The sequence below is a fragment of the Callospermophilus lateralis genome, chromosome 2 (assembly GCF_048772815.1).
Source record: "Callospermophilus lateralis isolate mCalLat2 chromosome 2, mCalLat2.hap1, whole genome shotgun sequence".
Classification (NCBI taxonomy): domain Eukaryota; kingdom Metazoa; phylum Chordata; class Mammalia; order Rodentia; family Sciuridae; genus Callospermophilus; species Callospermophilus lateralis.
In genome coordinates this window covers 12,392,872-12,406,455 of record NC_135306.1, presented here as the reverse complement: position 1 = coordinate 12,406,455, position 13,584 = coordinate 12,392,872, and the positions used below count along the sequence as shown (strand labels likewise).

Below are 13,584 nucleotides of genomic sequence, written 5' to 3'. Positions count from 1 at the left end.
AATGCCGTCAAGATTCCCGCCAACATTATCCCCTTTGTTGTCTGAAATGTCGAATCAAGCACATCTGGCAAATGTCCTAGAGCTCACAAATCTTTCAAACAGCATATAATTCCCAATGGTTAAAGAGATAACGCCACCGCTTAATCGCGCTGCTCTTCAAAATAGCACCAACTTTCCTTCAATCAGAAACAATGGCTTTGGCTTCTTAAAAATATCACACACCAGTGATTATTTGCAGAGAGGGCCTTTTTGCGTTTGAACCTATGGGTTCCAGACAGAATTTAAAATCAACCGAAAGCCTCATTTGAATGTACACTGTTAAGTGGACACTGGAAAGAAGGGGTGTGAATTGGGGTCTGAGCAGTGACCTACTGTGTGATTCAGAGTCTTTGGGAGGTGACAGGGGCTTCACCCAGGATGAGAACGAGGAAGATGAAGATGATGATGGCAATGAAAGGTAACATCAAGGGAGCATTTACCATGCCCTGGACACTTCCATAGAGGAGGAGGGGAATCCTCCTGGGAGCCTTGTTTGACAAATGAAGAAACTGAGGCTTGGTGAGGTAAAGAATTTCTCCAGGAAATTTGCAGGAATAGGATTCACACTCAGTCTCATCTCCTTCCAAGGTTTTCCTCTTTCCACTCTGCCTGGCCAGCTCCAAGATCATCTATTCAAAGAGGTATGGGCAAGAAGCCCCAGAATTGGTGTTTATCTGTTCCCCAGACAACTTAGAAGAGGGTGAGACTTAAGCTGCAGAGTGAACACCTAGAAATGAAAGACCACTTTGGCCTTCTAAAGTTTCTTGGCATTATTGTAGTTGGTGGGTTTTGTAGTATGAGACACTGAACCCAGGGGAGCTCTACCAGGGAGCTATGTCCTAAGCCCTTTTTATTTTTGGAGACAGTCTTACTATGTTGCTGAGGATGGCCTTGAACTTGCAATCCTCCTGCTTTAGCCTCTTGAGTAGATGGGATTACACAGGTGTGCACCTCTGTACCCAGCTCTGGCATTGTTTAAACATGTTGAAAACTGGGAACACCTCAAATGTCCAACAGAAGTAGACTAGTTAAATAACATACAGTATATTCTTACAATAGAATACAATGTAGACATTAAAAAATAGCAGCAGAGAAATAAACCTTATTGATATACAAAAGTATCCATGTTCAATTTCAGGTGAAAAATAAAGATAATAATAATAACCAGTGTTTACTGCCTGCTTGCTATGTTCCAGGTGCTGATACAAGCACATTACAGGCATTATTTTATTTCATTTCATCTAATCCTCATGATAACACAGAAAAATAGGATCCCTTGAGCTCAGGAGTTTGAGTCAAGCCTGGGCAACATAGTGAGGCCCTGTCTTTAAAAAAAAAAAAAAAAAATGGCCAGAGTGCTGAGGAGGTGGCTCAGTGTAGAGCACTTGCCTAGCATGCGTGAGGCCCTGGTTCCCATACCAAAACCACAGAATCATACAAACAAAAAACCTGGCCAATGACCAAGGGACTTGCAATGCCTCTACCAAACCAATCTGAAATCACAGCCTTTCTCAGTCAGGTGAGAAACCTGAGATCTAGAAGGCAAATCACATGCCCGACCCCACACAACCTGGCCATGTAGAGCTGGGGCCAGAGCCCTGCTTTCCCACTGCCAGCCACAGCTCTTTCTGAAAACCCAGCTACCTCTCCATGATGCCTCCCTAGCGGTTTCTGCAAAATGGCAGTTGAGTCTCCCGCACAGCTCCCTCCCGTCATCTCTCCAGCAAGACAAAAGGCAATTTACCCAAATGTGATAATCACCTGGAGGCTGGCACGCAGGGGCATCCCTGCTTTATCTGTGGTATTGTCAGCAGCACTGTAATGAAGGCTTTGTGGAGGGATAATATCACACTCGTTACTGCCAAATGAAATGCCCTTGCGATCGCACGTCGCTGCCAGCAGACATGGCATTTGCTATAAGCAAAAGGGGTAGGAAGGGAAGCTCTGAGCATCGAAGCCTCCACTGCCAGGGACTTATCACATTCCAGTCCTTTGACGAAATGCCATTATCCCTCTTTGGCAGATGGGGAAACCAAGGCTCGAGAAGCAGATTATTTACTTGTCTTGCTTCTATTAAAGGGAAGAATCAGAATTGGAACCCAGATCTCTCTGACACCAGAGGCCACACTCTGAACCAATGAGACATGCTGTGGCCTTTCTGTATCATGAACCTCTCTAAGAATCTAGGCCAAACTATGAATATTTTACCCAGTTTTGGAACCCATCAGCAGAAGTTTGCCCACAGAAGGCAGGGTTGGCCACCTGGAAGCCATCCATAGGCTCCTGACAAGATCTCTACTCTAAGAGTAACAGCCTGCCCCTGCCCACCCCTCCCTGACCTGCGGAGTTGCCCCTTGAGCCCAACTTCACAGGCCCTGGAAATCCCCCTCCAGCCATAGTGCCCATCAGTAACAATGTGTCCCCCGCCCCCACAGCAGTCTGGAGGCATCCAGGGGACACAGCTTCCCCTTCCGTGGCTGGAGTCAGCCCAGCCAGCACCAGCATGGTTTGTCTCCTTTAATAGAAGTGCATGCAGGGCCAAAGCCCATTGGGCAAGCGCCTCACCTCTCATCCTCAGCTCAAGGAAGAGAGCCTTTGGCTCAACCTCAGGTCTAAGAGAGGCAGACAGATTAGGAGCTGGGCATAGAGTCAGCCAGATCTGCTTACTAGCTGTGTGACCTTGAGCTAGTCTCTAACTTCTCTGAGCTTCAGTTTCTTCATCTGGAAAATGGGGATAAAAATTTCCCACAGGGTTATGTGAGCATGAAGGAGAAAATGCTAGGGGTAGAGAGCAGAACTCACCCAGCCGAGTGCTTGGTACATACCAGCAATTGAAATGGTGGTTATTTTGCACCCTGGGGTAAAAGTTGAAAAGCAGGGGCCTCCCTAACTTCACATCCAAAGGAGGAGCCACTGTCACCTTGGCATGCTGCCCTGTGTCCTCTGCCCATCTGCTTTTGATGCCAGTTTCAAAACTGGTCCAGAGGCCTGCAGGTTCCTGATCGGACTTGCCCTTGGCATTCTGTTCTAAATGTGGCCCCATCATCCACATCATTTCTTATCCATCTAGAGCCTTGGACTCCCAAGCTCCCCAGGCCTTCACTGAGCCACTGTGTACACTAGGATTTTTCAGGTAGGAGCCAGACCCAGCACCTACCCCACAAACCAGATGTGTAAACAGATGGTCACAGGACTGGGTTGGGTGTTCTCTGGACAGAAGCCTGGGTGGGGCCTGAGTTTAGTTTAATAATATAGCTTAGTATTAAATACAGTTTAGTAATAAAAATAACACAGACCATCCAAGACACATAAGGAAGGCAGCCCAACACAACTCTCTAGTCCTTGTCATATTTATGCTTATGTTTAATTTGAAATATCCAACATGAGGTAGTCTCCCCCTAAAAGTGAGGCGTGCCCCTGTTTCTCTGGTGCTACCACAGCCAGAACCACATTGGCTGAGGGAGCACAGAGAAGAGTGAGCGTGTCCCCAGCCTAGTCGAGATGATGTCCTGGACGAGGAGGTGCCTGGCCAGGCCTTAAAGGGCAGGATTTTGTTGCACAGAAGGGAAGGAACAGCATGGACAAATGCACAGAGAGATCCAGGGGCCCGGGGTACTCAGGACGGAACCCTGAGATCTGCCTGTGTTTTGGGGGTCAGGGGGGAATCAAGGAGGCCTCCTTCGGGCTTTGACAGGAGTACAGCAGTGGGTCTGGGTGGGGCATTCGAGGCAGAGGCATCTAGGGCCTTGAGTGCTGGTTGGGGAGTTTGGCATCTGTCCTTCAGACAGCAAGCAGTAAGGACTGGAGTTGTAGAAGGTTTCTCAGGGAAGTGGGTAGTGACCATGGGTAGCAGCTCTGAAAACAGATTTGACTATGACCCTGCATCCACTCACTAGCTGTGTGAGCTCAGGAATTTATCTTCACCTCTCTGAGTCTCCATACCCTCCCTGCGAAACATATGACAGCACTGAATTTGCAGATTGCTTCAAGGACTCAATGAATTCTAGTCTTGCAGGGAGTTTTGTAGATTCCTACTTACCATCACTCAGTGTCCCCACAACCCTGGCCTAATGGAGTCTTCAGCATCTGCCAACTGAACAAGGGGCTCGCAACTGCTAGGCCACCTTTAGTCCATTGTCTAAATGCAGCCAGAGAGCAGGAGTGAGCAAGGCTACAATGACAGAGTATCTGTGGCACTTGGCTTCTCTGAGCTGCCTAAGTAGGGTGGCTAGGTATCATGAATGTGGTTAGCAAACACAAATCCAATTATTAGTACTCATAAAATAAAAGCAGGAAGCAAGAAGAATAGCTATAGACAGTGCTGGTGAATGTGTACCCTCCACCCAGCACACACTTGCTCTGGAGGGAGTGTGAGGGCCTGAGTCGGTGACCTCTGTCCCTGGGTGCCTCCCATCCTGGGATCACCTTGCTCGAGTATTTAAGGATCTGTATTGCTCACAAATACAAGTTCACTATGCATCTACACCTCAACAGCAGGAGTAACTGTCCCAGCAATGTCAGAAGAATGGCTATGTGGCACTTAATGAGATGTTCTTCTCCAGCTTGGGGCTCCCTAAGAGATTTCCAAGGCTCATTGTGACTATGGGCACTTTCCCCATACCTATCAACTGGGTGCCACCATACAACAGAGAGAACACCAACTGCACATTCACAGAGGTGTTTGAGGACTGCGTGAGAAGGGGCATGCAGAGTGCCTGCCAGGCACCACACCTGACGCACAGAAGGGCTTCCTAATACCAGGCAGCTCTATCCCCTGCCCGACTCACCCCTCCCCAGTGATATCCCTAATCCTGCTGCCTGACCTTAGAGACCCTACCCCAATTATTTCAATATATTAAAACAGAATGTAACCACACTCCCACATTGAATACACATTTTTTTTTTTTTTGGTCTTAAAACTTTGAAAGGATCCTTTTAACTTTGCTTGGTTAATTGCTTAACTACAAGTTTAACAATTGGCTGTGATTTCTTGAGAGTCATATGCATGCTGGAAAATTCTGGCAAAATGAAGAAATCAAGCCTGCAAATGGAAATCCAAGTATAATGAAATTGTTTGCTTTCTAAGTTTAATTAATCAAATCTGAATGCATTAATTATAACATTTATTAATTTCAGTTTTATGATTTCTCTTTTTGATATTTTAGAGTCAATCATTTTTTCCAAGCCTCTTACATTTGAATAGGCCTTGAAAAGCTGGTGGGTGCTGCGCCCTGCACCTTTGGTTCCCAGCAGATGAAGTGGCTGCCCCTAATTCACCTGCAGCCCCCACCCACCCCCAAAGATGATTCTTTACAGGAAAAAGCAAGAGCAGCCCCAAGGCCTCCCACCATCCCTTGGAGGCTCTGCCTGGGCAATGACCCCTCAGTCAATATTGACGATGCTGTGGCCTTGGCCTCTGGCCACCACCATTGCCAGTGAAGTTCAAAGCCTCTTTCTTGTCAGGAGTCATGACAGGGAGGCCTGGGTGTTGCCATCCTCCCTGTGGCCCTGCCGCACCTGCCTACACAGCCCTGCCTTTGCCAGAGGGTGTGGGAGCAGCCCACAGGCTGGGATCCCAGCCTAGAGTTTTTTTTTAGGATGGGCCTTGACCCCAAGAAAGAGAGCAGCCCCCCATGATAGAAACCCTCTTGCTCCTGTACCTGGCCTGGCTCCAGGCTCACTGCCAGTCTGGTCATCTTGGATGAGCACAGGGCCCTCACACATACTTAGACTTCAGACCCCTAGGCACACACACCAATTCACTCTTCTGTGTGAGAAAAACTGGATGGAAGCACACACCTTTGTGCATGTGAACACACTCCCTGCTTCACCAATTGTGACCAGTACCAGAGCACGCTGAGCCTTCCCCTTTGCCCTGAAGGAACAGCAAATTATTGCACCCTTCTAAACCTCCACCTTACTTCCTCGTCTTAAGTGGGGGCAACCTCTTCTCATTCACTGAGGAAGAACGAAATACACAGAGCCAGGCCCCCTGGGTGGCTCTTTCTCTGCCCCTGGACAGACTCAGTTTCTTCTGTGTCTCCTCCCTTTCCCAGCCCCCATCCCACCCCCAACTCACAGTCAGGACCTGCATAGCCATGGTGACTGCAGATGTGCCTAGCCCAAAGGTGTGCCAAGAGGTGGGGTACCCAGTGACCCCAATCCACCTGTTTACCCTACCTGGGCTCACCTGCCCTGGCCTGCCCTCCTGGCTTTGAATAAAACTCGTTAACTGAGCTATCGTGCTTGATCCTTATGATGTTGATCCTGTGTAAAGACCTTCTCCTCCCTTAGCTCCCCACATCCTGGCAGGGAACCAGAAGTCCCAAGGGTGTCCTGGTGAGTCCTTTAGGGATGGTCCCTTGTAGGCATCTAGTTTGGGAATTAAGGACCCATCAGAGGGATGTAGTTTCTACTTGTAGTTTCTACTTCCTGGGTCTCTAGGCCTCACTGTGCCCTCTGCAGGAAGTCTGTTTCAACCCAAAGTACAGACAGGAACTCAGCTCATAGATTCAGAGTGGCCTGTCCTCTATCACCAAGCAAGCTGAAGGCTCACTACCTGACCTAGGCCCGTCTGATTCCAGAACTCCTTCCAGTCCATGCTTTGCACCCAGTAGTCCCACCTTGCAAAGCAGCTTCTGGTTTTCTTTGTTTTTGTTTGTTTGTTTGTTTGTTTTGGGGCATTGCCTGTGCAGCACGCATTGTGAAGCTCTATTCAGGAATGATCTCACTGGATCCTCCCAGCAAACCTTCCAGGCAGACACATTCACAGATGAGGGAATGAGACCCATGGAGGTGAGCGCACTTGCCCAAACTAGTGGCACTGAGCACCAAAGCCAGAGCATGTTCTTAAGCACCATGCCATGCTGTCTCTCTCCCTGTTGACCATCTGGGAATCACTGTTTCCCTGCAGCTATTCTGAGACTTTCAGGATCTCTTCTTCTATACTATCCTGCACACTGCACTGATGTCACTCATCCTCAGTAGGCCCAGCATGCTTATTCCCTTTGCAGGCTGGCCCCTCCCCACCTTTTCTGTGAAGCAGGTCATAGGCCAGGCAAGCTTCAAGTATGGTTAGTGCTCAGGTATGATCCTAGGCAGCTCAGCCTCTCTGCATGGTGGGGCTGCCTGATCTATGGCCTCAAGGCAACACAGCTGGCGCCCTGGACCTGTACTTGGCATGCCTGCCTGGCCCTCTTGGGAGCTTCATTTGCCCAGGGAGGAGAAGAAATTCTTCTCCTTTTGTCCAAATCCCACAGGATAAAACTATTACTTTTATGTCTCCAAATTTACATTTCTTTATTCATTCATTTACCATATATTGAGTCAATACTTTTTAAGTGCCAAATCTATGCCAGGTCCATGTGGTTGCCCCAAGCTGGTGAACAACAGCATGACTTCAGCCTGAGTCAAGGAAGGCTGATGTCCAGGCAGGCCCATGGGGTGGGACAGGGGACAGACAGGAGGGCACAGGGCTCAGCACACATACATTCATGAAGGGCCTTAAGTCTGGATTGTGATAGGACTAAAGAAAAACCATGTTCATCAGACAGCTCTGACTCCACACCCTTTTTCCTGATCACACCACTTTCAGTCTCTGTGAACCTAAGACTTTTTGGAGTGAAATTCTGTAATAACACGTTCATATTACATTTGTTTGTTTCTGTTGAAAGCAATAATTTATCAAATATAAACATTTAAAATATACAATTTATACTGCCTCATTTAGACCTTTCTTCATTTTTATATATACTAGAGGCTAGAAATGGCAAGTGCCCTTGGCCTCTCGCATGCCCTTAGAGGCCCTGGACCTGAGCCAGGCCCAGAACAGAAGGGCTTTTTCCCCAGGGACACTGGGAAGCAGGTGCATTAGGGCAACTGTGGTACCTGGAGGTGGCCACATTTGATGGTGTGAGGTGAACCAGGGAGGGAAAACTAAGAAATGGGAAGCCTTTTCAGGAAGGTGCTCATCAGGAAGTCTATGGTCGATTTGGGATCTCTTCTGAAGCAAGTTCCTTTTCCTCTTTTATAGGAAGCCGGGTTCTTCTAATGATCTATGGGTGCAGGGCATGTGAGTGGCCACAAAGCTTCAGAACCTAACAAAAGACATCTTCTGCCTTATAACCTCTGACAGAAATACAACTAAAGAGTGCCTGGCCTGGGCCTCGTGGCAGCAGTTGCTGCTGGGTCTTAGTTCTCTCTGTCACCAGCACTGAGCACAGGGCAGACCACAGGACAGATTTGTTGATTCATTTTTTCATTCAGCTGGTATTGACTACAACCTACACGTGCCAGTCATTCCTCTAAGCACTGGAGACACACAGGGAACAAGGAGATGAGTCTCCTCAGCTCATCAGAGCTTATAGTCTAGGTAGGGGAGACAGACAACATTATAATAAATAAGAAGATTGTGGAGAGTGGTGCAAGCTGTGAAGAACAGACAAGCTGGAGTGACCTGAGGCTCCTTGTGAGGAGGGGACGTTGGAGTTAAGACTCTGATGCCCAGTGGGTACTCGGAGAATGTTTGTGGATGGCGATTGAGGCAAGTCAGAATGAAAGGCTTATTCAGTGCCACCTTCAGAGCATTTATTCAGTATCTATTGTAAACTGGGTCCTGGGAGAGAAAAATATTATATAAGGAGATATTGAAAATTTATAATATAATGGAAGCATGAGAGCAAAGAGGAGTGAATGGCTATGTTTGGGTGGTTGGCAGTGTGAAGGGCCTTCCATCTCTCTTGGAATACCAGATGATCTTGCCTGTTAGGGAGCACACTGGATCCTCGTGCACTTTTTAGAATGATCTTTTTATTTTAGAGCAAATTGCATACTTTTGTGAATACAGTACAACATTCTCGCTATGCCTCACACCCAGTTTCCCTTATATTAGCATCTTACATTGTATGGTACATTTGTCGTATTTCATGAATATGACACTTATTGTTGACGTTAATATTGATGAACTAACATTAACTAAAGCCCACAGTGCACCCCCATCTCCTTAGTCTTTCCCTCGTGTCCATTTTCTGTTTCAGGACACATTACATTTAGCTTTGTCTCTTTGGGCTCCTCTTCGGTGGTATGGCAGTTTCTCATTTTCTTTGTCTGATAGTTTTGAAGCGTACTGGTCAGGTATTTTGCAGAACGTTCCTTGGCTGGAATTGTCTGATGTTCTCCTATTCGTAGACTGGGGCTGTGGAGTTTGAGGAAGAAGACCACAAAAGCACAATGCCATTTTCATCCAAAGGTGTCAAGGGTGCAGAATATCATTATGACTTACTGATGTTGATGTTGACCTTGAACACCTGCCTGAGGTCAAGTTTTTCCTCTGTGAAGTTACGCTTTCTTCCCCCTTCCTTTCCATATTGTCCTCTTTTTGGAAGGAGGTCACTATGTAGCCACACTTACGAAGTGGGGAGTTTCCTTCCAACTCTTGAGGGCAGAGTATTACGTAAATTATTTAAATTTTTTTTTTTGCACAGGAAATTTGTTTATTCTGATTTTAATGAATTTTTACCAACATATTTATGCTAGGATTTTTACTTTTTAAGAAGTTAAAGAATATGTCAGCATTTTTAGGAACTTAAAAATATTTTATTTCAGTTAACAAAACACATAAAATTACCAAGACATTGAATTGGAGAATAGGGGAAAAATCAATAATTATTTAAAATTTTTCTGTCATCAACACACAACAAATAATGAAAAGGATTTGGGAAATACCAAAAGCAGAAATAAGAACCACTCGAGTCCCACAGCTCAGAGCTAACCATTTCAGTTTATTATCTTTAATTTTTCTTCTGTGCACAATTTTTACATGAAACATACTGCCTATGTTTTGTTGTTGTTGTTGTTTTCTTCTTGCCTCGTCTCAATTGTTTTTGGCTTATTATCTCATCAAAAACATTTCCCCCATGTTGCTATACAGATTTTATAACTGTCATTTTCAGTAGTTGCTAACTGTCCCTTCACATGACTTTTCATGAATGTCTCCTGCTTCCTCCCAAACTAGCATGATTCCTGTTCTGTAGCTGGTATTTAGAATTAATTGGTTAAACAAGTAAAGATACAACAAAGTAATCATTCCCCATTTTTTTTAGAAATGTGTGTCATTTTCATTCTCTTGATTCTAAATAGTTCTAAGACAAATAGATTATTCCCTTAGGATAGTGTCCCAGACTGGGAATACGAGGCCAACAAGAGCCAAAAACTTTTACAGATAAATGCACTGAACCAGAAATCTTCCTCCCCTTCCATCTGTGCCACTGGCAATAGTGCCAAAGGTAATAATTTACAATTGATTAAAGAGTTTGCGAGGTATTTTTTTCCCGTCTTTTTTCTCCCTCCCTTCTCCTCCCCTCCTGCCAAAAAGGGGGGAAATTATCTGAGAAGGTGAAGATGTTCTCAGACAATCATATTAACATATTCCAACAATCGCAATTTGCAAAATAGTAATCACAACTCCCGGGATCTGGGAGGCATTAATCAAAGCTACAGGTTTAATTCCATTTTAAATATTGATGAAATGTGCCTCGGCAGCCTCACCCTGGCGTGGCAGGGCCAGGGGAGCCTCGGAGGCGTAGGGGAGGTGGAGGAGGGTGGGTGAGCAGCTGCTGGAGGGGAGGCATCTGTGATTCAAATTGGTGGCTGTGCAGCCAGGTAGAGAGTGAAAGGGGTAGTGAAGAGGGCTGTTAAGTCCATTGCTGTCAATTTGTAACGATCAGGGAGGGGCCTGAGGACTGGTTCAGCACAATAAACCCAGTTTGTCTGGTTTCAGGGGTTACCGCTGAAGAGGCTGCAGCTGCACTGATTCCAATAGCCTGGAGACTTCAGAACTGTAATTATCAACCAGGCTGCTCACAGTGTGGCAAAAGTGGGCTCCACCAGCGCTTAACTCCTTGTGTGCTGACACATCGCGGCCCATCTCCCCACCCCTGGGCTTGCCAGCCTGAACTGGGACTGCCAGGCAGCAGGCCTAGGGGAAACTGAGGCCCACTGGTTACTCAGGACAGTTTTCAAAAGCCAGCGTGTACTAGCCAGCAAGCCTCTTTCCTTAAATCATAGGTAAAGAAATGTGTGTGTTACATGGGGGGAGCCTCGGTCCTGGCATCCCCACATCTGCTCTGGGTGGAGGTTAGGCTGCAAAGCCTGATAAAGAGTTCCTCAAATTGCATGGGCCAGAGACCTAAAACCAGGCTCATCCTCTTTGTAACATGGAAGCACTCTACCCTCCACTGTGGAGATCCAATGAGATGCAGTGCTAAAATAGCACACAGTAGGCTGTCCATGAGTCTCCATCTCTCAGCCCTGGCCCTGGGGCTTTTTACAGGAGAAGAAGGCGTCCTGGGGCAGGGGGAATCTGATTCAGATGGCTTCTGCATTTCAGCTTTCAGGAAGACCCCTGGTTATAGAGCTTCTACCATTCATCACCCATCTCAGGTGGAAGGCTCTGAGCTAAGTACAGAGGAGAGAAAGCCAGAACTACTCCATGCTATAGCCCAAAGAAGAATCAGAGGACAAGGAGCAGAGAAGAAAGGGAGGAAGGAAGGAAATAGTGTGGTGAGAGAAGGGCACAGGCTCAGTTGGAAACACTGGTAAACAAAGTCTGTGCAGGATTGATGGCCCTTCTTTTGGGATGTAGCCCCAGGGAAATTCTCCCACAGATCCCTGAATGCACATACTGGAGAATGCTTGTCCCAGTGCTGATCCTGGTAGCAGGGAATTGGAGGCAACCTCCATCTCCGCTACTGGGAGGACGGAGAGTGAAACGTGAGGGGGCCAACCATGCAACATGAGGCAGCCAAGAAGCAAAGAACTAGACTCCATGTAGCAACAAAAAGGGGTCCTAAAAATGTACCATGGGGTGAAAGAAGTTCAGCACAATGAAATTCACAGCACAATGCCATTTTCATAAATTAAAAACACATTCAGACACAAAACAACAGTACATACTTTATATAACTACATACATTTTTAGGGATCTATATCCCACCATTAGCATGTGTCCCTGTTGTGGTGAGGGGCTGGGTGTGGTCTGGAGGAGAAAGGGGGAAAATAAAAATACAGAAATTCACAAGGGGTATTGCACAGAGAGAGGATGATCACGTGCAGTGGGACTGAGGACTGTGACTCATTCAACTCTATGTGAGGTTTTGTTGTGCAGCACAAGTTTCATAATTAGACAACTCTAGGTTCAGATTGTGGGTCCTCCCACACACTAGCCCCAGGCTGTGGGCAAGTGACCTGACCTTGGAGCCTCTGTTCATCTAAAGTGATGGGAAAGACTTGCCTTTCCAGGGAGACCATGAGGAAGCTGAGCCAGATGGCTGGGAATAGCTACAGCTGCCACCGCGGCTCCTCTGCATGTCCCTGGCAGGCTCCTGAGTCAGGGGGACCCCTGGACCCTCAAACCTTAGGTTCTTTGAAGGGTCATGAAAGGAACGCCCAGAAAGGAAACTAGGACCTAAAACTATGTGCTAGTGCTACCAGCCAGGCCTGGCCCCACCGCTCTGGGTTTGCTATTTGTGATATGTCACACTGGTGAGCACTGGAGAGTGAGGCTGCCACTCTGACTGCCCATCAGGATCAAACCGGCTCAGAGTGGCTGAAGGACCTCAAGCTGCCTCATCAGCAGCATTCACAAACTATAAACCCTTTTGTGTTCAATTTCCCCCAGACCAGGCCCTCTGCCGAGGGATTAGATTTAAATGAAAGGGTTGCTTCTGCCCACACAGAGCTAAACACATGGGCCACCAACAGACCATCAGCCTGTGTTGGAATGCACTCCAACTCGAAGACCCCACCCGGGGGACTCCCAGGGCACGCAAGGTCTCGGTGAGGACCAGGCATGACCGGCTCTTCCTCTTTCCCTACAGACGATGATGAGCATGAGTGGATCATCCGGACCTGCCGGAAGGGCTGGGATGAGATCGTGGGTCACAGGCCCAAGCTGTGAGTTCTGCAGCAGCCTCCACCAGAGGCTGCCATCTGTCCCGCTGGCACTGGCTGCCTTCACCCTGGGAGGCTGTAATTCTAGAGCCTCAATTTTGACTGAGGAATAAAAGCTTTCTGCACTCAGTGGCTCCAAGTGTATTTGCCTTCGAAGACGTTCTCAGAACACATCCTCATTTCACCTGCATCACAAGCACCTGGGAAAAATCATGAACTATAGCTATTCCCAGGCCTCAGCCTAGACTTGCTAATCAGAATCTTTGGGAATGGAACCTAGTAATTTGCATTCTCAGGTAGTTCTTATGCATATGAAAGTTTGAGAACCATTGTCATACAATAACAGATATATGTGACTGAATGAGCCCCTCATGGGCCAAGGCAGCATGTGGGCATCTTCCCGGCTCCTAACAGCAGCCTTCAAAGGAGGGGTAAGCATACCTTTTGCAATGGGGCATCTGAGGTTCATAGACAGTGACTGACTCTCTTGGTTTCAGAGGACAGTAGGACCTGATTATTGTGACCAGCTCACAGCTGGCACCTCCCCGAATAACTCCCCACTTATGTCTTTTACACTTTACGGGGCCATCATTTGAG

The 13,584-nt window shown here is 47.1% G+C and overlaps 1 protein-coding gene across 2 annotated transcripts in view; it reads left to right on the top strand.

Moving 5' to 3' along the window:
- Morn5 (MORN repeat containing 5) overlaps positions 1–13,031 on the top strand; it is a 32,049-nt gene extending 19,018 nt beyond the window's left edge. For both annotated transcript variants that reach the window (XM_076843148.2, XM_076843149.2), the window contains exon 5: positions 12,915–13,031. In XM_076843148.2, coding sequence (XP_076699263.1) covers positions 12,915–12,994 — 80 coding nt within the window. In that variant the 3' untranslated portion in view covers positions 12,995–13,031. The remainder of the gene's footprint in view (positions 1–12,914) is intronic.
- Positions 13,032–13,584: the final 553 nt, after the last annotated feature.